Source organism: Cebus imitator, unplaced genomic scaffold, assembly GCF_001604975.1.
Source record: "Cebus imitator isolate Cc_AM_T3 unplaced genomic scaffold, Cebus_imitator-1.0 Scaffold25, whole genome shotgun sequence".
Lineage (NCBI taxonomy): Eukaryota > Metazoa > Chordata > Mammalia > Primates > Cebidae > Cebus > Cebus imitator.
The window spans coordinates 8287787-8312459 of record NW_016107340.1 but is presented as its reverse complement, the minus strand read 5'-3'; the positions used below and the strand labels follow the sequence as shown (position 1 = coordinate 8312459).

Below are 24673 nucleotides of genomic sequence, written 5' to 3'. Positions count from 1 at the left end.
TGGAGTGCAGTGGTACAGTCTTGGCTCACTGCAGCCTCCACCTCCCAGGCTCAGGTGATCCTCCCACCTCAGCTGCCTGAATAGCTGGGACTACAGTGGTGCGCCACCACACCCAGCTAATTTTTGTATTTTTAGTAGAGATGGGGTTTCACTGTGTTGCCTAGGCTGGTCTGAAACTCCTGGGCTCAAGTGATCCACCTGCCTTGACCTCCTAAAATGCTGGAATTTACAGGTGTGAGCCACTGTGCGTGGCCTATACCATCTCAATATGAAACTAAAATTAAGTAATATAAAATTAAAGTTATTCCAGTTATTAAGACACTGTATACATAAAGCATAAAATAAATATTATGCATTGTGTGGCATTTTATTTTCTGAGGAATGCTTAAAACCCTCTACCAGACAATCCAGTTATGCTTATTAATGGCCACATAGTAAATATATAAAGCAGGAAAAATTGATTTGTGCCTAAGTCTTAAACTCAAATATCTGGAGGCCAGGCAGTTTATATAAATAATCTAACTGGGTGTAATTAAATAGGGTATACTACCATCTGTAAAGACAAGGTTGGCAAACTTTTTCTGTGAAAGGCCAATATTTTAGGTTCTGCCCATACAGTCTCTTGTCTTTATTTACAAAAAAAGGAGTTTGCTGATTCTGAATCTAAAGAAATTTAGAATCATACATTTTAGAAAAACTATGTGTGATCCTGCAAAACACCTCTCTTGGCTTGATTTGGCCTGTGTGTGTGTCATCATTGTGTCAGAGGCAGAGGTTTTCAACATGATGGTGGTGGCGACTGTCAACCCAGAATGTTCAGAAAAAGATTTTTCTGTCATAATGATTAGGGGGCTAGGTCCTGTTGAGGACTAGAGAGGCTGACTATCCTGCACAGCAAGGGACAACCCTATACAATAAAGACTTGTTCCATCCTAAGTGCCTGTATTACTTCAGTTGAAGACCACTCATCTAGAGATTCTTTTAAGTCAAGGGTTGGCAAACTTTTTCTATGAATGACCAAATGGTACAGGTAAATAATTTAGTTTTTGCTGATGCTACTTCATAACTGTCATTGTAGCACAAAAGCAAGCATAAACAGTATGCAAATGAATACAGTGTGGCTGTGTTCAAGTAAAACTTATTTACAACACAGATGGCAGGATAGATTCAGGCAGGATAGATGCAGTCTGTAAGTTTGCGGACTCTTGTCCTAGATAATCAGGGAGTCATAATTGTGTAGTCAGAAAACCTAAAACGTTTCCCAGTTCAGCAGTAGTCAGGAGGGGTTGAATAGAAAGGTATCATAGTTTGAAAAAACATGTTTTTTCACAATCATTTTTAAATGAAATTTTCATCTAAGTGTGTTCTTTTTGTTTAGCCATTTTATTTCTGCTGGTTGTTAGTCATTTGGGTTGAATTTTATTCATAAAAGGAAGCACAGTGTTACATACTGCTTAATTTTACTTGAACACCTTGGCATATGAAATAATTGTTTTAAGCAAGTCGAAGAGTGAATTTGTTTTATATTCCATTTAAATATCTCCTAGAAAGATAAGAATTGCCAGCTGCCAGCCATAGAGTCAGGTTGCAGGTTTAGCTTTTTGAGGGATTCAGATTTTTTTCCTTCTTTGTATAGCAAATTTAAATAAATATTTACTAGCAAATTAAAGTGCAAGTTTAAGCAAATTTAAGTAAGTTACTTAGTGGAAAGAGAATGACAATGCTATGTTAACTGTTGGTTTCTTAGAATAAAATATGGATAGCAAGGGGATGTGTTTTGCATGCATCCAGGAAGAGTTCTATTCGTGTAAACCTTCTGGGATTGTATATGTTTTCTCCTTTTCTAATCTTCTTGAGGCCTCATGATGAACGTAAGTTGCTTCCTTAGGATTTTCTGAAAGGCATCTTACTAATTAAGTTTTTTTTTAAAAACTCCTCAATACTCAGGCTGTTTTATTTCAACTGGCTTCATTGTATTTTTGATAATGAAGCAATTTGGGTTCTATTACAAAGCCTGTTTTATGATTCAGCTCATTATAACTATTCTGGTATTTAATTATCATGTAATATTGTTGAATCTAGACAGGAATTTGATAAAAGGTAGTTTAGATTATGTTACTGACTGGAAAGAAATATTAATATTATAAACACCACAGGATATTATTATGAGGCATCCTTTTATTCAGGGAGACTGATAGAATCAGAAAACTCCAAGAATACATTATGGTGATGTTCCAGTGTATTTGAATTTTAATTTGATGCTGTAATTTGAACATTTTACACTGTTCATTTTAGTTTTTTCATTTTGTTTTACGTATATTAATGGTGTGTTCTACTTCCTAAGGTTGTTTTATTCTTTTAGATGTTCAGTATCATGCACATTATAAATCCCTCTGGTGTTTTCCAGCTTAACTCCCTTGACAATAGAAAACAGAAAGTGCTTTTAAGCATAATTTGTTGCTTCTCTACTTAAAAAAAAGTACCAAGAGACAAATTCTCCTGTGTATAGTACCATAGCATTGTTTATTTTTAAGCCTTATACTTTTTAATTCTTTTTGAGAATTCTTATGCTTTTTCTCACTTCAGTGGAGAAATAAAAACAAAAACAAAACCTTACTCACTTTTTTGGTGTAAAAGTAGACCACCAATGAATTGTTTGATTTTTATCAATTATAGTAAATACTTTTTAATTTCTATTAGCAACAAAGGCAGAAAAATTTCTTCCATTGTAAAATCAGTAATATTTTCAGAAAGTCGTCTATAGAGCTTAGAAAAGACTATTATGATCAATTATGATTTGATCATAATTGTTTGAACCTTGACAGATTGTGAATTGCGAAATGTTCCTGGGCAATCAGTCATATAGCAATGGAAAAGAAAAAAAAGTCAGGCAAAGTTGGGCTCTTGGCCTACCTTTAATTTGTCTTGTAAAAAATGAGAATGATAGTTTTTCAGAGTGTACTCACATACGATTCATATGATTCTGTTTCCCACATTGTGTGTTAGCAAAGGCACTGCACAGTGAAATAATTGCTAATATGAAATTCTGGATTCTTATTTATATAATATGCCTTTTTACAACATTCAATGTAATCCTTTAAGCCAAACTTTTTCTTAAAAATCTCAAATGTTGTCTATGAATATACACTTGTATAACTGATATAAGTATAAATATACACACACATAGATAATGGTTTATTATAGGATGTAAGTTGATAACTTACAAAATTTTGATTAGGAATGTAGTTTATATAACATATTCTGTATGAGGGCCAAAATTATTGACATTACTTTATGAAGGTGTCTTGAAAAGCATAGTCTCCTTGTTTTGTTTCCAGTGTAACCTGATTTTAAGCTATATATTTGGTGTATCGAAATACTGGAACATGTTTATCTGCATACATCCATTCAGTTCACTCATTTCTCTTTATAAGGTCATCTTTCATATTCTTAAGTACTCCTGTCTTATTAGCCTAGACAGATATAGTTATTTAACTTTCTTTATAGAGAATATAATTAATTATGTCAGCTATTCATATCTCAGTTTCAAAGGTAATATAAGAACTTTATATTTGACTTTTTACTTTTAAGGGTATCCTTCCCCATAAATAGTTCATAGTAAGTTCTATTGTGATAAAAATAATAATAAATATGTTAAGGAAACTTAAAATACAGATCTTAGTCTTGTTCTCATTTAATTTCATTGACTGTTCTGCTTGCTGTTTTCTTATTCACAATTAATAAATTATAATTAATTTATTAAGCGGATACTTTAAAATTATGACTATATCCTAACAAATTAATATTTAGCTATTTTTCAGTTTCAACTTGCTTTTGCATGCTAGGGATTAAAAACAATAAGTTCTCTTCCCTAACTAAAGCTCCTTTGAAATTATTTTAACATAACTCTGCAATCTGTTGTATGTATTGTTTTCTTTTCTTCCGCTTTGACCACAAATTCCCTCAGGTCTCCGCTGGTTCATCCTCCAAGCCATGGATGCCGTTCGACTCACAACAGCCCAATTCACACTGCTACTGGCTCACGACTTACTCAGAACTTCTCTGTGTCTGTTCCCACTCTCATCTATACTGGTACGAGACTGCTCAGACTCCAGAGCTTGGGAGATGCAGGCCACGGGCAGAGTGGCTGCAGAGGCAGGCAGGCAGGTAGTGTAGGCAGGTACCACAAGTCCTTCCTTCATCCTTTTCTTACTTGAAGTCCAGCTGCAGTGAGAAACTTCGGTATTTAGCTGCCACAGAGGCTCTAACTATGTGGAAGTAAAGGTATCCTTCCAGCTTCCAAAGTCTTCAAAATAACCCTATCTTGTACATGTGTATTGTGAATTTTGAGGAGAATCCTCCCATATATATTTTTATAATTATTTCTGCATTCGTTTAAAAATAAAATTGATGATTAGATTCTAAATGAAATAACTGCCAAAGCTTCCAATTTGCTTATTTTCTTTATATATAAAGACTATTACACTAGGTTCTGTTTCATTCTGTGGAAGAGAGCTATTGGAGAACAGGTAAGCAACTATTCTGCATTAAATGCAATGTTTCTGTGTAGTTGTATTCATTTTTCTCTCTGCTGTGTTTTTAGCTGTGGCACTCTTGCTGCTATAGGATAAGGAAACATTTTTTTCTTTTGAGGATATCTGTTGTGTGTGCAAATATAAAAACAATTATGAATATTTACACACACCATTTGTAGTTACCATTTTTCTTTTGTAACTTACGGCATTATTTGAAAATATTTTGTTATATATTCTTTTGATTTCTCCTTTTGATATTTTTTTTACCCTCTTAGCCTGTCATTTCATGCTTTTTTGCTTTTTCACTTGGCTTGTTAACTGTTTCAATGCAGATAATATTTATCTGGAGAGTGATGAATGGTTAAACAGCAATTGGTTGTCTTTGGCCTTATTCCCAGCTCCACACGTAAGAAATGACTGCTGGCCCTGCCCCAGTTCTTTCCTGGTGTTTGGATCATGCTGCCTCCCGTCAAGCCCTTTGGCACATGATTACTTAATATTTCTCCACCTTCTTCTGGCAGGATTCCCTTCAATGAAGATCCCAATCCCAATACTCACTCATCAGGACCCTCAACCCCTCTGAAAAACCAAACCTATTCCTTTTCACCTTCCAAGTCCTACAGTCGACAGTCCTCTTCTTCTGACACAGATTTGAGTTTGACACCCAAAACTGGTAAGGCGCTTCCACCCACCTTTTGGTTTTTCTTTTTTTAAAAAATTTGTTTCTATTTCTTACTAGCGATCCATCCAAATCTTTCCTCTTGTTTTTGGCATTTAAGTTAAAAGAGGATGTGAATACGGATCATTTTCAGTTACCGCCATTAAAATATGAAAATTTTGTATAATTCAGAAATTATCTTGTCTGGAGATCTATATTTTGTTGATTTAATTATAGCATAGATATCAAAGTCCAAGATATATTTTGGCATATAGACATTTTTCATTTTATGCTCAAATTAAGAGGAATAACATCTTTAAACATTTGACTAAAAAGTAACACTAGTAGTTTGCAATCAAATTTCTCATGCATATAAGCATTTTTGAATTATTTATGCCTATTAATGAATATAATTCTAATATTTTATTGTGAAAAAACTCTTAACCACTGAAATGGTTATATTGGAGTACATCTATTAACTGGGTATTTAAAATGTTTGCTTTTACTAGTCTTTCTAGGTTAGAAAATAGCATTTTTATTTATTCTTAAATTTTTCTGTTTATCAAATTTATATCTTTTTCTTTTCTACTGTATTTTGATGAATGATTTCTGGATTTTTGTGAATATGTTTTATGATAAAAAGTTGACCAAAAATCAAATTAGTTCCTTACATTTTAGAGCAGAATTAACTTATTTAAATCACCAAATTATTATTGTTCAGGAAAATCTAAAATAAATTTAAAAATTTAACAGTTAATGGTGTGAAATTTTTATAAACAGTATTTTCATCTGACAGTTTTCCCATCAGATGATTAAAACATAGTACTTTTTTGTTATTTTTAATTAATATTTTTAAAATAGCCTTATTTGTATGTTAGAAAAGAAATTTATGTAACAATTCTAGATTTTGTGAAAAAAAAGTCTAAATCCAAAGCAATGCTACTTCTAAGGAAAGATCAATTTTTTTAAAAGCCTGTAGATTTAGTTTGTTTCTATAAATGAAGTTGTAAAATATAATTATGAACACTTGTTTTCTTGAAGATAACAGCTTCATCTTTAGATAATTGTGAATAATGTCTACAAATAACGTAGTTATTTCATAGTGATGAATGCTTTGGAATTTGGCACCTTATCAGGTTTATGCCATAAAAATTGAACCATCCAGATTGTAGTGAAAAAAGTTTTTTTTTTAATAAAGAGTAAGAGACTCTCACCTTAAAACTTATGACAATCAAGACAAGACAGATTTATATTACTATTTGAGTAATGTTTTAAAAAATATTTTTGAGACTTTGGTCTACTGACTGCATATTCCAGGCCTTTTTTTTTTCTTTCTTTTCTTTTTTTTGTCATACCACAGATAAAATTTGGAAAGCATTTCCTTGATCTTTGTTTCTTTCTTTTTTTAAAATTCACCAAAAAGACCAAGCCTAAAGAGATTGTCAAGTAATAAATTAACTGAACCAGACTTATCTTCTCTTAGTTTTCTAGTAGGCAATCAATTGCATTATCAATGAACTTTTTGTATTTTGTCTTCTAGCTCCAAATTTTTAGTTTAAAAAAATGTTATTTACAAATGGGGTATTATTCTCATGTATTTCTGTATTTATAAGCTACCTCTAAATAATTTTGTTTTCCCTAAAATAATTTATTATTGCAATAACTTATTTATATAATATTAGCAATTTTTAGCCCCTTGGCCTTATTATAAGTCCCTGAATATCTCTGAATTGTTTGGAGGAGCACTCTGATTTCTCATGGAGACTTTAAACGGCACAACTCTGATTGTTATCAAAATTCTAAAACTGTAATTTCAGCATGTACTTCCTGATTCTTTGCCTTCTAATTTACGTTTGTCAGAATCAGTGTCTTGAGAAATAATGGAAAGAGATAAGCTGATTATAATTTATTTGGGAATCCAAAAGCAGAATAAAGTGAATAAAATTTAGACTGAGAAAAATTTTTTTGTGTGTGTTTGTAGTTAAAGCTATTTATTATCTGTTTTTTTTCTGGTAGGTCTCTTCTTTTAAAAACTTTTATATTTACTTCTGTAGATACTAATTTTTGACATTTACAAGGTTTTATTTTTATATGTTTCCCAAGTATTTAACAGGAGTTGAATTTTAGATTTGCTAGTGTTAGAATATTGATTTAACACCTGATTTTAGCTAATTTATTTTTAGCCAGGATTTTGACTATGTATAGTTTTTATAGAGGGTATTTGACCCTTAGAGTACTCTTATCTCTGTAAATGCGAATAATGCTATGATCAGAATAAAGTATAAATGCAAATAATACTATGATCAGAGTAAAGTATTAAACATTTTAGAAGAAAAAGAAAAGTACTAATATACATCTTAAAACTTGACAGAAATAAGTTAAAATTACTGACAACTGTCTACCTAATCCAATACTGAGTATTTTTTATGGATATTCAATTAAAGTGCCCATAAATGCTGTCTTTTAGTTAGTAACATTTGAAGTACTGCAGCTTTATCACTTTAAATAAGTGTTTATATTTTAGGCGTCAAGTTCTGGCTCTAAAAATTTGAAAATGTGGTACATTTTAATCTTAAATTCTTAAGCCAAAAGGGCAGGCAAGTTAAGTATTTTGAAAAAGTCAATTAAAATTTACTAGAATCACATAAAATCCTAAGTTAGTGATTTAAACAATTTTAATGAATGTGAAGTTTGTAAAGGTTTTGTTAAGTTTTAGACTATGCCTTTTATTTACATTATGTGGGATAGATGGTCTTGCTAGTGACTTTTCATTTGCTTAGTGTAATTTGTCTATGCATTTTAAAGTTCATTTTTACTGTTATATTTTGCCTCATCATTGCTTTCCTTAGCCTGCATTTTCTGATCATCTTCTGAATCTGCATCTTTTCTCTGCTACTTTCCTCCACAGCACCTTACCCACAGGGACCTAGGATTTACCTGTGTCCCAGCTCCCCCTCTCTCTCTTGTGGTTCCCTTCATCTTAAAAAGTCCTGTCTCCTCCTCTCGGAATCTAGCCTTATCCCTCATCATTCTAGCCTTGTCAGCCCAGTTCTGAGGAAAAGTGTTTCTTTCAGTGAAGAGCTGTTCCTGGCTGCTTCTGGTAGGATCACATTATGTCAGCTTTTTTAATCCCTTTATTTTTCATGCTATAAAGAATTATTGGGTATTTTATACAAGATGCATTTCTATTATTTTTCTTACTGGTAGATGGAGTTAAACAGTTGGAAATATAAGGATATAATTGAGGATTGCTTGATGGCTAATAATGAATATTCTACCAAATTATATATTTAAAAAATTACATGTCTAAGGACATAGATCTGGATATTTACAATATTATTAGGTTCTTATTACTAGAGTTTCTGTTTTAGATGCTTTACTTTCTTTTCCTTCATAAAAACTCCATTCACATTGGACCTTTATCATCATGTTGCTAAACTGTACGATTACATTAATAAATTATTCTGTTTGAATCAGTTTAAGTCTAATTTTGGTGATATTCTTTGATTATCTTTTTTTTCTGTCTGTTGCATTAATTATTAAATTTTCTGCTATATTTTCTGATATTTCACTTATCACTACAAATTTACATTTTATTTTCTGGCTTTTAATATGCTTCATATAAAGATCTTAGTTTCATTTCTATGTTTAGTATTGTATAGTCTCTAAAAATAATGTTTAGGTTACTTTAAGAAAAATCATTTTTTTTGTTTTTAAGAACAGAGTGGGACTATACACATGCTAACCTTTGTTTCCTTATCCAAGAACAGCTAAAAATGTAAAAGTTAATTAGTTCCTTTTTAAGTCATTGTAGTAAATTTGGCTGTATGCATCTTCAATTTTGAAAGGGATGGGATTAATTCTAGTCTGTAGAGCACTGGCTTCTTACCTGTCCCCTGATTTCTGTGATTCTTTGATGATAGTTGATCTATTGGTATGGTCAGAACAATAAAATAAGGTAGGGAAAGAAATGTAAAATTAAGCCTTAAAAAATACATCTAAGAGCTTGGGAAAGATAATTCTTTCATCCATAACTGTGTACTTTTGTAATGTGTCTATTACATGTCCGTGGTTTTTTTGTTTATTTTGAAAAAAATTTATGTTGATTTTTGTGAATGAGCATTGACAAGTATGAAATTACTGTTTTGTCATGATATGTTTAGAAATGGGAAGTTACAAGAAAATAGATTTGACTATATTTCAAAATCACCCAAATTTTATGCTTTTTAGAGAATTTTGGAATATTTTAAGTGAGCACAAGTAGTGCTTTTGTCTCTATATTTACATTTAATCAGACATTTAATATTTCTCATATTTTAGTATTCTTAAATTGTTAGCTTAGTAATGTTATTATCTTTATTTTTTAAATTATTAGTCAGCTTTTCAAATGGAATATTTTGCAAAGATTCATCACCTTAACATAATTTTTTAAATAATTTTCGGAAAAAAATTAAGTCCCAAACTAGCTGTGGTCAATAGGACTCTGACATCTTGCATCTGTAGAAAACTTTGTGAATAAAAATAGAGTAAAATATGTGCTTTAGTTGTCATCTCCAATGATTTAAATGTTTTGATCATTTTATCATATTTCTACTCATGATGTTTATGAAGATGAATGCAATTAAACTTTGTTTCCATAGTTGTTTTTTTTTTTTTTTTTTTTTTATGTACTGATGTTNTTTTTTCTTTTGGTTGTTATTTATGTACTGATGTTCTGTAGGAATGGGAAGTGGTAGTGCTGGAAAAGAAGGGGGGCCATTTAAAGCTCTTTTAAGACAACAGACTCAATCAGCATTGGAACAGAGGGTAAGATTCACTTGATATTCTATATTCTTACACTGTGAATATGACTTTGTTATCTTATGCTTCAGTGTACTTACATGCTTTCATGAATTGTTTTGATTACATATCTATAATATTGCAGTTTTGAAGTCCAAAATGTAGTTAACGTATCAAAGTAATTTGTTTATGCATAACTACTTTTGATTTGGAATAATTATATAAAAATTTTTGTTTTGTCCTCCAATCTTTTATCAGAAATACTATTTTTGAGAATACCTATTGAATGCTGAAGTTATTTTCCATTACATTTATTATTGGAAAGGAGATGGTAAACATTTTTGCAGAAAAAAATATTCCAGTAGCATTTTATTATTTTTAAAATAATTCCTTAGTATATTAATATATTTATTCGCTAAGATTACTTTTATCATTGGCCCATCTCTTAGGAATAAAAAATGTCCAGATTCTGTATTTCTAAAGATTAATATAAATAATATGGTTGCATTCACTGCAGTATCTAAAAAAATAAATAATGTGGTTATTCAGTATAATGCATCTATTTTAGTTATTGTAAGTTTAGTATTTAGTTATATTTGTTGATTAGGAAAATAAGTAGTTACAGTTTTTGGATGATTTCTCTCTCTCTTTTCTTTTAAATAAACTTCATTGCTAAGGGAGGATCGCCTCATAGGTTCTGTAGAAGGCGGGTATGTTTCTGAAAAATGTGTGAGAGCCTATTTCTTGTATTGAAAGCTTTTCTAGTTTTAATCTTGGTCATTTAAGTTTTATTTAAGCTTTTAGCAAATATTGACAGCTTTTTTCTTTTCATAATGCAAAGTTGTTTTTGTTTTTTTTTTTTTAATTTAGTAGCACTGTGAGGCTCATGTTCTTTTTTCTACTAACTAATATGGTGCATGGTTATATATGTCATGTCAATAATTTTAAGACAGTTCTATAGCTTTCATTATGTTTGATTTGGAAGCTATAGGCATTTACAGAGTTTTCTTTTACATGTTCTGTATTACACTAGCATTTGGGGGAAAAAAGGTGAAACAGTAAATACCTGTAAAAGGATACATTTCGTAAAATAAAGGTATTTCTCCTCTAGAGGTTGGTACAATTTATTTTTCTAGACTTTTCCCTCCTTATGCTGACAGTGTCTGTGTATGCACTGTTTACCTAGACAAGGCTGGAGAGAGCAGAGCTGAACTAAACAATGATGAGACTTTGGCTCATTTTTTGCTTCATGCTCTATATAAGTAGCAGTTACCTTTCAGCTACTCTCGCACCTTGCAGGCAAACCTACAACTGCCACCAAAAGGCCCACCTACACATTCAAATTAACTATTAAAACCAAATGTAACAAAAGACTGAAAATGTTGAAGAGTGTCAGAGTGAAGGTGTGTGTCTGCTTACCATTTTTTTTAGGCTCTTACCTCTTTCCCTGTCCCATTTTTATGTTCTCTACAGAGCTTTTCACAGTAGGAATATGATTGTTTGTAATCAAATTACCATTCTGGAATTCACATCAACAGAAAAATGTAGGTTCCCTTGAAGTTCGATATAATAAGATTTTACTTGGATATGTACCCGTGACTTTACTACCTGTACCAAGAATCTTTAAAAACAATCTCACTTTAAGGGAAAAAAAATATTAATCAGTGAAAAGCATTTTGAATTTAGTTTCGATAAAATTTGTGTTTTCAAATATGCATTTAAATATTCTTAAAATTTTGGACACATTTACACATTGGACATAGATTACTAAATAATCTTCATGGAATTAACAGCAAAGGTGTAGAGAACTATAGTTTTCATTTACAACTTTGTCAGTCCTGAGTTGGCAGTACATCTACATCATCTAACTTACTTAAGTAACTGTTCTCAAGTAAGCAGCAAAAGCGTTATCATCTTTGGCTTTCCTATTCACTGGCCACTGCTGTTAGTATGTCTTTTGTTTTGGGAAAAACAAGTAGTATGAAGAATTCTCCCTTTATGTGTTTGGATACGATTTAATTCTACCAGTCGGAACACTAGATTATGTCATCGACATGATCTACTTATGTGATGTTTTTTTGTTTGTTTGTTTGTTTGTTTGGTTTGTTTTTTTTTTTTTTTTTGAGTCAGAGTTTCGCTCTTGTTGCCCAGGCTGGAGTGCAATGGCGCAATCTCGGCTCACCGCAACCTCCGCCACCTGGGTTCAGGCAATTCTCCTGCCTCAGCCTCCTGAGTAGCTGGGATTACAGGCACGCGCCACCATGCCCAGCTAACTTTTTGTAGTTTTAGTGGAGACGGGGTTTCACCGTATTGACCAGGATGGTCTCGATCTCTTGACCTCGTGATCCACCCGCCTCGGCCTCCCAAAGTGCTGGGATTACAGGCGTGAGCCACCGCGCCCGGCTATGTGATGTTTTATATTTATTTTTTTAATTTTAATTTTTATCCCTTGGTAAACCACCCTTAATCAATTGTATGGCTTTTTTTTTTTTCTTGAGGAAAGATAAACTTTATTTGCCCAATCTCTTTTACAGATCATTCAAGTAGCAGTTCTCAAAATTAAACAGAAACATTAAAAAAAAGTTGACAAGATCTTGGCAGTAGTTGCCAGGTTTTTGGGAGATGAGAAATAGAGATAAAAGTTTTATTTAGATTTAAGTTCCACCTATGAATTTTTTGATGTAAACAGATATTTAATTAATTAATTAGAAGAGAGGCTCTCACTATAATGCCCAGGCTGGTTTCAAACTCCTGTGCTCAAGTGATCCTCCCATCTCAGCTTCTCAGAGTGTGGGGATTACAGACGTGAGCCACCGTGCTCAGCCAGATTTGTTTTTCAATAAGACTTTTATTTTACCTGTGAGAAAACATGGAAGTACTTTTTTAGCTCCTTCAGCAAAGAAACCTAGTTAACTTAGTTTAACTTAGCATTTCCTAAATATATTGTACCATAGAACTTTTCTTTTAAAATACCTGTTAGTAAGGAACACACTTTGGGAAACATTGATATAAGGTAAAATCTTGGAGAATTTTGATCTTTTCAGAAGTGGGAGTAAAATTGCACAATAAATCATGGTAGAAATCTATTAGGGATTTTATACCTAGAAAGTTTGGTCTTTCACAATAATAAAAAGAGTATTTGATTTGAAGAATAAACTATTTAAGCATCTCCTAAGAAAAATCCCATTTAAATCTCTTTTTAAAAGAATACTCCCATTGTGCTCTGATGATTTTTCAACTACCCTGTCTTTGAGTACACGCTATTAAATATTTTTATGCTGCCTGCCCTTGGCTTATGACAGAGCATCAGCATGTCAAGTTTATGTAGGTACCACAGGGAAAGCTGCTTTAAATATGAAGACTTTCTGGAGAAAATTTCTTCTGCAGTTCCTGAAATTCACATCTAGGCATTGAAAGCAGGGTGTGCTTGGGCTGATCTTAAGGAAGCTTTTCTTTTCTTTTTTTTCCTTTTGAAATGAAGTTTTGCGGGCCGGGCGCGGTGGCTCACGCCTGTAATCCAAGCACTTTGGAGGCCAAGGCGGGCGGATCACCTGACGTTGGGAGTTCAAGACCAGCCTGACCAACATGGTGAAACCCCTTCTTAAAACAAACAAACAAACAAACAACAAAAAAATGAAATGAAGTTTTGCTTTTCTTGTCCAGGCTGGAGCGCAGTAGCACAGTCTCGGCTAACTGCAGCCTCCACCTCCCGGATTCAAGCAATTCTCCTGCCTCAGCCTCCTGAGTAGCTGGCATTACAGGCTCCAGCCATCACACCTGGCTAATTTTGTATTTTTAGTAGAGACAGGGTTTCACCATGTTGACCAGGCTGATCTTGAACTCCTGACCTCAGGTGATCCACTTGCCTCGGCCTCCTAAAGTTCAGGGATTACAGGCGTGAGCCACTGCACCCAGCAGAAGCTATTCTTTTATGCAGAAGAAAAGTCTATAAATTCATCAGGTGTAATAAAATCAAGTCCTTAACTCTAAATTTAGATAGTAAAACCAGATGATAAAGTTTGTTGCTCAGGAAGAGTCTAGGAAGGAAAGGCCCTCTTCACTTCAGTTTTTCATATAAAAAAAATGAAGATAATGGTACTTCCCTCATGGGAAAGGTTATAGAACGCAGGCCACAGAGCCTGGCATATAGAAGCACTTAACAGTAGTTGCCAGTTATGGTGGTGATGATAGGTATTTAACAACCTGCTATAGATTTCAGCAGTAGCCCTTCTAATGAGAGAATTGTATGAAGATGGAATTTTGGCTAAATAAAATGACATTTTAATTCGTTACAGGTTAAATTTTGTGTTTTAAAGTGAATTGTTGTGCTGATTAGGTGAACTGGGGACCTGTAAAGTAGAGTTTAAGTTGGCAGAGTAGGTTGTGGCATCTTTGGGCAGCCATTGCTGTGTGTGCTTCTTTCTGACCAACTCCAGTATGATTCTTTCCTTCCTTTCTTTATCTCAAACAAAGAAACCTTGAGGAGAATGGTAAAGAACCCTGAATTGAGAAGTCATTTAGCTTCATTTTTTCATACTTCCATAAAATCTTATATGAAAATGTTTTCTAATATATAATTTACCTATTTTATTTCTTTTAGAAGGAAGAAGGAAATCTTCCATTTAGCTTACAAAAATGTTATTTTCAGTGTCTCTTGCCTAGATATTTAAAAGATTTAAGTATAAAGATTACATATAAAGTGATTTTTTTTATTCTTTGAGACCACCACATGCCTCAGATAGTTTGAGGAAATATTAAAATTTAAGTGATCCTAATACTGAAAAAAAAAATCTGAAAGATCTAATACATTACTAATAATATAAGCTCACCTATACGTTTCTCATTTAAAACTCAAATTTATAAAGTTCAAATGGACTTGCTCTGTGATTACCAAATTGTTTTCCCAAATTTTTTAACACTTAATATTTGTTGTGTAATTACCCCATATGTGCTGTACCTAACGATAAATCCATTCACATATTTTTATGACTCAAAACTTCATTTACATTAAAATTTCCTAACAATAAATATGAATTTATTATGAGGTAATCTTCTAGTTTGTACAGTTTTCATTAGATTTCCAGAAATAAAACTTCGAGGGCAGAAAAAAAAGTTTAAATGGAAATAAAGATGCATTTTGACTAAACATATTGTAATACATTTATTATAAGTGACATATTCTCCTTACATCCTCTTCCTTATTTTCGCTCTACCTATAGTCTCCTGAGCCAAAGCTAACCACTTTCATACATTAGTTTTTTACCCTTTTTTCCTATATAGCCTAGATTTTTCTTTCTCATTTTTAAAGGTTACTTCTAAATTTGAACTGAATTTATTTCTAAATGTGTGTGTACACACACACACACACACACACACACACACACATTTGTTTATACTCAACCTTCATGGGTTACTGAGGTGTGCAGGACTGATTGCTTTTGTGCTAAATGATTCCAAGTTGCTGTGCTTTGTGACTCTGCTTTTGTGAGTTTGTATTCTCCATGCTTGAAGCAGCCAGTGAATAATTCTTGCTGCTTTTAATGTGCCTGCTTCTGGTAGTATTCTGTATCTCTTTACCAGCTTTTTTGTTGTTGCATTTAATCTGTGGTGGTCTTGAAAATAAGATCATGATAAATTTTAGAATTGTATGTTCTTAAGATACATATTTGTAACTATAATATTATAGTATGAATATGATCTGTGGGAGTCTGCTATGAATAAAGTATGTGAGCTTTAGTGCTTGAGGCTGTAACAGTTCTTTTGACTGTTGAGAGCCCTGTTTTGCTCATTTTTCTCAATTGTGTTCAAAATTGCTGAGGCTAGTGGTAAGTGATTCAGTCAAGTGAGGTACATTAATCTTGGAGCCAGACAGGTCAAACATCAAGTTTTCCTTACTTGCATCCAGTATGTAAATATGAGGGGCCTCCATGTTTTCACAGGAGCTCCGTTTCCTTATTGGGTGCTATTTCAATGAATTTCCTTTCTCGGCTTTTCCATTTCTCTTTGTTGTGTTTCTCTTTATCTCTAAGTTGATGAATTTCATGCCTTTGACAGAGAAGGGGAGAATAAAGCATTCAAGAACTTGTGGAATTTAATTCCCTCCCTAGCTGTTATCTCTATACCTTTCACGTTTCCTTAATATACCTTTATGCACTTGCATTTGTTCCTGCCACCATGGCGTTGATAGAGTAAGGAGAGTAAATAACTTCACACAATGATTCTCTACCCACCTCAACTTGATACTTGCCCCTATCCTCTTTCTCTTAACCCACACTACTTATCCTCTCACATACCCTCCCTTAGTCCCACTTTCGTTTAGGTCTGTTGACCCCAGGCATCTTTACCAGTGTCTTACGTTGGGTTTTCATGTGAAAGGGATGTCTACACCACTGAGAAATAGAAAATGGGGTATAGGGATAGGGTAGTTTCCTCATCTCATTGAGAAGTTGAATCAGAGTTGGATTGAGAGGAAGGAAGAATGTGTTTCAAATAAATTGAAAAAACACTTTTTTTTTTCCTCATTGAGAACTGATGAAATGAGTCTTTAGATTCTGTATAACATGGTATATATGGGGAAATGGATTTAGAACTCTAAACATTTAATAAAACTTTTAATTACAAAGCATGTGTAGTATATAATGGGTGGCCTTTTATTTCAAGAGATGTAATACATTTGCTTATGACAAGCTTTTTAATAAGCAATGTTTTTACACTTTACACATGGTGAGTTGTATTTTTCCCCTATTCTTTCCACTAGGAATTTCCATTTTTTACCTTGACGGCGTTTCCTCCTGGATTCCTTGTACACGTTGGGGGTGTAGTTAGTGCACGTTCTGTGAAGCTTTTGGATCGTATCCACAATCCTGGTATGTTCTTAAAAAGTTTCAATGTTTCCTTTATTTAAACTGTGGTTATTAAAATTGATGTTTATGATTTTTTAAAGCCAAATGTATCCGAAAAGAGAAAGCGTAAACTAGCATGTTACTTAAATATATTTGTAGTAATCTTAATTATAAATAATCAAACTAAAGGATATTTTAGTTACTTTTCTGTAAAAATCAAATCTTGGTTCATTTTTGGTCACAGTATCACTTTAAGGAAATCCTTAAATAACTTTTGTCAGCTATTTTCTTTGACCCAGGGGAGATAAAAAATTTTATAAATTGACTATTATGGCCGTTAGTTTAAGATGTTAATTCTTTTCATTAGCAGTAGCTCTTTATAGATTACTTAATTTCCTTGTTCTTAAAACAGGTATTGAAAAAAATATAATTGTAAAGCTGGGCACAGTAGCATGTGCCTGTAGTCCCAGCTACTCATGAGGCTGGAGCAAGAGGATTGCTTGAGCCCAGGGCAACATACTTGGGCAACAGCCTGGGCAACACAACGAGACCTATGTAAACACTGTGCGTGTTATAACAGATTGGTAGCAGAGGGAACCAGATGAGTCTATGGGTCAAAGACCCTCTTCCTGAGCAGGCGACTGGAGCTGTCATTTCCTAGAGCTCATTGTGTAACTTGAACACACTGGGACTGTCTTAGACCATGGCCATCTGTCCCCTCCAGCCTGCCCAGGCAGCCCTCAGGAGACATAGAACCCAGATTCCAGAACTGTGCTGGGATTCCGCTCTGTCATTGGTGGAATCCAGCCTGGGCAACAAAGTAACTGTAAACATTGTGTAGAGTATCTAAGAATTGAAAAACAGACAAACCAACCAACACCTGGTCCCACAGTTTCTTTTACGTAGCTATTTGTTCTGTTTAAGCAAACCAGTAAGCATAGTAGCTCACTTCTTTAAAATATAGGACCATAATTATAACAGCAAGTAGAAATGAAAGTCCCAGTGGATTCAGGCCCTTGGATCAGAAATACTCTGGTGATTTTTCTACGTGTAAAACAAGCATGATAGATAGTGGGAACTTTCCATATGGAATGTGTTCTTGCATTTCTCGTTGACTAGATGCTCAATCATCATATGTTAAACCTGAAGTTATGTTAGTATTCTTATTTGGCATATAGACATATGTATTTTTTGAAAAATTTAAATTGTGACATCTAGTAACCTCTTTGTGAGACTTGTATTGACAGCTATAAAAAGAAGAGTAAAATGCTTTGAAGTTATTGAACCAAAACATTGTAGATAATGACTATTTTTGAGGATACAGAGTGTTATTATTCTTTAATATTTTTTTAAAAGTTTAATTTATGCCTTGTAGTTTTATGTCATTTGAGTTTGTTACAGAGAAGACTAGGATTCTCTGGACCCTGAATGAGATTTCAGAAAAAGAGTGCACGTCAGGTTTATTTAACTCTGAAGCTGGGCAAATACATCTTTTAAGCACTGGTTTTCTCTCTTTTTTTTTTTCCTTCTTTAGTTTTTTTTCTCCTGTTTCTTATTTTTGTGGACAATATGTTTATTGTAGTATTTGTATACAGTACTTAAAGAAAAATTCAGACTGATGCTAGTTTAACATATTGGGATCTTGAAGATTATGCCAAATTCTACATCTTTGTGTTAAGGAACTTGAATTATTTGGAAAATGCAAGGAAGTACTCAGTTAAGATACCTCACATCAACCTTGTGACCCAAGACTAGTTACCTGTATTTCTATGGACCATTAACTTAAATATTCTAATATATGGTACCTACTGATCTGATAGTTAGAAACATGGTTTCAGGAATATATTTAATTATTGGTGATATCTTCTGCTTACTGAAAAACATTTTGGGCCGGATGTGGTGGCTCACGCCTGTAATCCCAGCACTTTGGGAGGCCGAGGTGGGTGAATCTCCTGAGGTCAGGAGTTTGAGACCAGCCTGACCAACAAGGTGAAACCCTGTCTCTACTAAAAAATATAAAAATTAGCCGGGCTTGGTAGCAGGCGCCTGTAGTCCCAGCTACTTGGGAGGCTGAGACAGGAAAATTGCTTGAACCCAGGAGCAGAAGTTACAGTGAGCTGAGATTGCGCCACTATACTCCAGCCTGGCGATGGAGTGAGACTCCTGTCTCTTAAAAAAAAAAAAAAAAAAAAAAAAAAAAAAATAAATTCCGTCTCAAAAAAAAAAAAAAAAAAAAATTTAAATTTTATTTTGTTGCTTCCATGTACTCTGAGTAAGCTATAGAGTCTGGGAGAACAAATGAAGTTTACTTAAATATAAGGTAGAGAATTGTATTTAAAATGTTACTACTTAAAAAAAAAAAAAACACTAATTGCACTTTGGGGTTTATTTTATCTGCCAGTTCATGCTAACTTTGCAAGAAATCTAAGAATCTAATCCCAAGGAAGAAAGAATAGTTTTTATTATGGAATGTATTTTGTGTATTATAATTACCAGCTCACCCATTCTCTTCCTTTCCTCCCAGTTTAGAGCATTTTTTCAGTTTACATGTAGAAATTCTCAGTTATTAATGGATTATTTCCCAAAAGATCATGGACATACATATAAGTTATTTCAATGGTGTATGAGTTACATTTTCATTTTGTTTTATTTTTAGTTAAATACATATAATTATTCTAATGGTTCCAATATTATGTTATTTTGGTTTAAAGTATTACATTCTGACTGGGCACAGTGGCTTACACCTGTAATCCCAGCATTTTGGAGGCCAAGGTGGGCAGATCGCTTGAGCTCAGGAGTTCAAGACCAGCCTAGGCAGCATGGTGAATCCCTCTCTCTACCAAAAATACAAAAATTAGCTGGGCGTGGTGGCACATGTCTGTGGTCCTATCTTGGGAGGCTGAGGCAGGAGGATAACTTGAACCCTAGAGATGGAGGTTGCAGTGAGCCGAGATTGTGCCACTGCACTCTAGCCTGTGTGACAGAGGGAGACTCCATTTCAAAAAATAAAATGTCACATTCTTCAGATTCTTTTATGTATTACGCACTAAAAAGGAACATTTTCTTAAGAACATTTACTAACCTCCAGGCCTCTTAAGTAATTATTTATGAAGAAATTTTAATATATTGAAGAAAAGGTGAATCTTAAAACTCTAGATTAACATCTACTCTAATGATGATGTTTTAATTTTGTGACACTGAGGTATTCTGTTGAGAAACTTAACAGTGGATTGAGATGCATGTGCTAATGTTAAAAATGCCGTGTTTGCATTCTCAAATGAATTTTGCAGCTATTTTTTGACTAGTGAATATGGGAAATTTTTGTTTCATTCTCAGTGTAGAAGGGAAAAAAATCTTATTTTAAAACCACTGCCACCTGCCAACTATGGATTATTATTTTGGAAGCTTTTTTTAAAGAACACCCTCCTTTGGTAAATATTGAGCAAACAGGTGACTACGACAAGGGAAAGAATGGGGTGGTTTTAAAAATGAAGGTAATTAAATAATTAGATTAATGTTAGATTACTATAGCATGCTCCTTCTCCCCTTTCTATTTCTACTTCTTATTAACTCTGCTGTCTGTGTCTTTCCAGTTCCTGTCGAGTGGTGTTTGTCAATTGCGTTCTTGTTTGTAGTGTTTTTTGTTTTATTTCTTCTATTCTGCACCTAAAACTGATCTACTAATTTGCTGTTTTGAACTCAGCCTTTGTCGGAATTATGGGTAACACAAGATCTTACAAACTGCTAGACTGGAATAGTTTCAATTCAGGTATTTTGATGGTCATTCAGTACTACATATGCTGACAAAAATTATGGCAGCTCAGTGAAGCTTTTAGAAATGTTCTAGATGAAGTAGGTTTAAAGTCAATTCAGTTATACAGATATATTCTGTGCTGTGTATGTAATAACTTGTAATTTCAGTGGAAATACAAATAAAAAATGTGTTAACGAAAATGAATTAATGAAATCCGCAGACATACCATAAATTATCAATAACTTTTCTTAGGTGATTAACTTCAGAATGATCATTTAAATATATATTTATTACATTTTTGATGGTTTTTATATCAGGTAAATGATGTAGGCGTTAACTTTATAATTAAGCAAATATTTTTTAAATATTTATAAGTAATTTTTTATAAATCTAAAAATAAAGTATATTTAGATTTGAATAGAATATGTTTAGTGTTCTATAGAATACTGTAAAAGTATAACTGTTAGCATTTTTATTTATAATTCTAGAAGTGTTCCAAGATTTGATAACTAAGAACAGACCTTTTGGGGATTAACAGCTTTCTTAAACTTTCCTCCTTCCCTTTCCACTTGTGAATATAATTTTTAAAAAGTAACTTTACGTATTAATATAATTTGTAGCTTTTAAATAAACCAGACTGAGATAGAGAGCTTTACAGCTGATGATGTGCTTTAGAGTCAAAGCAATTAATTTTTCTTTTTGATAAAAACATTAATAATGTATATTTCTAATCGTTTATATTATATTTTTTAGATTGAAATAATACAACCATTTTGATTCAGTGTCAGAAGCTGGTATGTTGCCTAAATAAATTTTTCAGTTGTTTGTCTTAGAAAGTATATCTTACAGAAAAGCAAAAGCACCAAGGGGCTCAGAATTTTAGATAATATCTCATAATCTTTTCAATATTGAAAACTTTTTTGTTCTTAGGAGTTCAAGATATAAGTTTTGATGTAAGTAATGCATGTTTGACTATGAAGGAAATCATGTTCATTTTGTAGATTAACCTAAATTCAGTCCGGTAAACCATATAATTCCAACCTTTGCAGATGTAGATTGATGTCAATTGGTAAATCCTCGGGGAAATTTCCTATTCAGGTTTTTACCAGCATGCTGTCATTGATTAGAATTAAAGTGATCATTTGTTAGTGTAATATTATATAATTGGATTTTAGTGAGAAATTAGAAAATACCTTGCTAGGTTAATATCTTAAAAATAAGAAATTTTAAAACATAGGCAGATTAATATAGTGGAAAGATATATAGAAAAAGGCCATTAAGAGCAGATTGATCATTAATAATATAAGGAACTGATATCTTGTCAGGGCAGAGATGTTTAGGGTGAGACGTGTGTTGGTCAAATGATGGAACAATCTTGGAAATGGAAATAGTAATAATTAAATCTTACAGATATTACAAGGACATTGTCCCACATAAGCCAAATTACACTTTGGCAAAGAAAAACATGGTTGAGGAAGCAGTATATCTTGCCATCATAAAAATAATGTCAGGTAGGACGTGTATGAAGGAAAAAGGTGGATATAAGTTATAGAATGTTAAAAGAACATGAACGATGACACCTTGTAGTGTGCTTTTGATTTAGTAATTGGAATCTTTCTGGTAAGAGCTAATATATCTTCAGAAAACTGATTTTCATACTTGTTTAGGAAAAATAACTTGATAATTCTGAAGATAAATTTGAGATAGGTAAACATATGCAAATCATTTATGTATTATTCTTTGTAATTTGAGAATATTTAGCCACTGTTCTCCTATGTGGAAAATCAAGAATTGACCATGTTAGGAAAATAATTGTTGAGATATCATTTGTATTAGGGCTAGAATTGCTCATGCACACTGTATTTCCTGGCTTCTTCGCACCATGTGTTATATGAGGCATCATCATTTTAATAATAACCTTCCAAGAGAAAAGAAAAATACATACCACCATATTAAACATACCTATTAATCATTAGACATTCTTATTTCAGAAACATTAAAATGTGGAAAGATATAGGAAAACATTATTATACAGTCATGTATAAAATATGACAGATTATGCAAGCTTATATCAGAATTTATTTTGTGCCATGCAATTTGCTAGGTACTAGGGTGGAAAGATTGCCAGCCCTACTGCCTTCATGAAGCTCATATTCTTGGAGGATAGAAAAACATTAAATAATTTACTGTGTGGTATGGTGTGATACAAGATAAAGAGTTAAAGAGGAAGCCTTGATTAACTCTGTGTATGAGGGAAGCTTATAGAAGTGGTAATTTTTGAGCTCAGATTTGAAGGATACATGGGAGAATCACATAGATTTATATTTCAGTGTTTTGGGACCCATGTTTATACATATTTTGCGTATGGTTTTGAAACTTCCAGCATTTACAAAATGATATCCTAGCCAGTACTTATTTGATGATGTTTACATAGTTACTGCATACTTACTAGGTTGCTTGCCACTGAGTACAAAGTATCTTGGTTGGTTTAGCATTTTTTTTTGTCTTCTTTTCTTCTGCCATGCTACCTTAGTTTCTGTTAACTACAGTGTACAGTGTTAGAATTTTTTTTTTTTTTTTTTGGAGATAGAGTGTTGCTGTGTCTCCCAGGCTGGAGTACAGTGGTGGGATCTCAGCTCACTGCAATCTCTGCCTCCCGAGTTCAAGTGATTCTTGTGCCTCAGCCTCCCAAGTAGCTGGGATTACAGGCGTGTGCCACCATGCTGACTAATGTGTGTGTGTGTGTGTGTGTGTGTGTGTGTGTGTGTGTGTGTGTGTTGGAAAAGAGACGGGGTTTCACCATGTTGGCCAGGCTGATCTTGAACTCTGACCTCAAGTGATCCGTCTGCTTTGGCCCCCCAAAGTGCTAGGATTACAGGCGTGAGCCACCACGCACAACCTTAGGAATGTTTTTATAGAGCAGGAGGAAGGGAACTATTATTAGAATTTATTTTTAAAATGTTGCTTTTACTTATCATACTGCTTATATCATACTGCTTATATCATCTGGCTTGGTAACAGACTTTGAGAAAGGCCAGGCAGGCGAGTGTTGCTGCTAGGAAGGAGGATGCAACATTTACAAATCTTGTGTGTGACATTCTAGGAATGGAAGTACATAAGAATAAGGGTAGCCCATAGTCACATTTGCATTAGGTCATTGACTATAGAGTGGAGAATAGACTTAAAGGCAATAAGACTAGAGACAGGGCGATGGGTTAGTAGAATGTGTAGTATCCTTGGCTACATAGGTAACCTAGGTTTTGGTGGTGTAATAGGAGAGCTACATTTATCAAGAACTTACTATGTGGCACGTACTCTTTTAAGTGCTTTATAATTGTAGGCCATTTAATCCCCAAAACAGATCTATGAGGTTGGCACTAATTTCCTATTTTGTAGGTGAGCAAAGTGAAACAGTAGTTTTCCAAAGGTGAATAGTTAGAAAGTGACTGAGCCACAGTTTGTACCTGAGTACTCTGGCTTCAGAACCAATGCTCTTAACTATAAATTAATGAGACATTTTGAATATAATAACAGCAGGACCTAGTAACTAGTGAAATGTGGCAAATGAAGCAGGTTATTCTCTGCTTTCAAGGCAAGAGAAAGAAAGGGGAATTATTCCACATACCTACAGCTCTAAAATTATACTTAGCAGTTGAGTTCTACCCTTTGGAAACTCAAGTTTATTTGAAAGTTGAGATGAGAAAATATTTAGAGTAAATTTTAATAGTCCTAACTCATTTTTCAAATGAGTATAATCTTTTATTTTTTCCCCTGAGTTACCACTAGAAGTATTTGAGTCGCTCACATATATAATTTTTAAATCAGTGATAATCTTGATAGTTGCAGATAATTTGCTATTTTTTCTCTATATAGATTGCATGTCAGCTTAGATATTTTTTCAGGAAGTGGCAAGAAGAAATAAAGTAGTTATATAGTATGGTACAAAATGTAATTATATGTTAGTTGGAGATAGCTTTCGAACTTAGACAAAATTTTTGAGTTTATATTTTAAGTCCTCAGTTAGTAAAACAAGTTGTTTAACACTAGATAGCCTTTCGTTTGTTGTTAAGAATATATTTAAAGGGTTTTTTTTTTTTTTTTTTTT

General features: G+C 33.2%; 1 protein-coding gene across 25 annotated transcripts in view; it reads left to right on the top strand.

Moving 5' to 3' along the window:
* C2CD5 (C2 calcium dependent domain containing 5) overlaps positions 1–24673 on the top strand; it is a 94421-nt gene that overhangs the window by 24267 nt on the left and 45481 nt on the right. For 5 of the 25 annotated variants that reach the window (XM_017522979.1, XM_017522978.1, XM_017522976.1 and 2 more), the window contains exons 8-13: positions 5057–5208; positions 8102–8293; positions 9914–9999; positions 10650–10682; positions 16730–16838; positions 20518–20583. In XM_017522979.1, coding sequence (XP_017378468.1) covers positions 5057–5208; positions 8102–8293; positions 9914–9999; positions 10650–10682; positions 16730–16838; positions 20518–20583 — 638 coding nt within the window. Of the gene's footprint in view, positions 1–3967; positions 4093–5056; positions 5209–8101; positions 8294–9913; positions 10000–10649; positions 10683–16729; positions 16839–20517; positions 20584–24673 lie in introns of all 25 variants that reach the window. The other 20 variants (XM_017522989.2, XM_017522988.2, XM_037736494.1 and 17 more) reach the window with 12 other exon arrangements.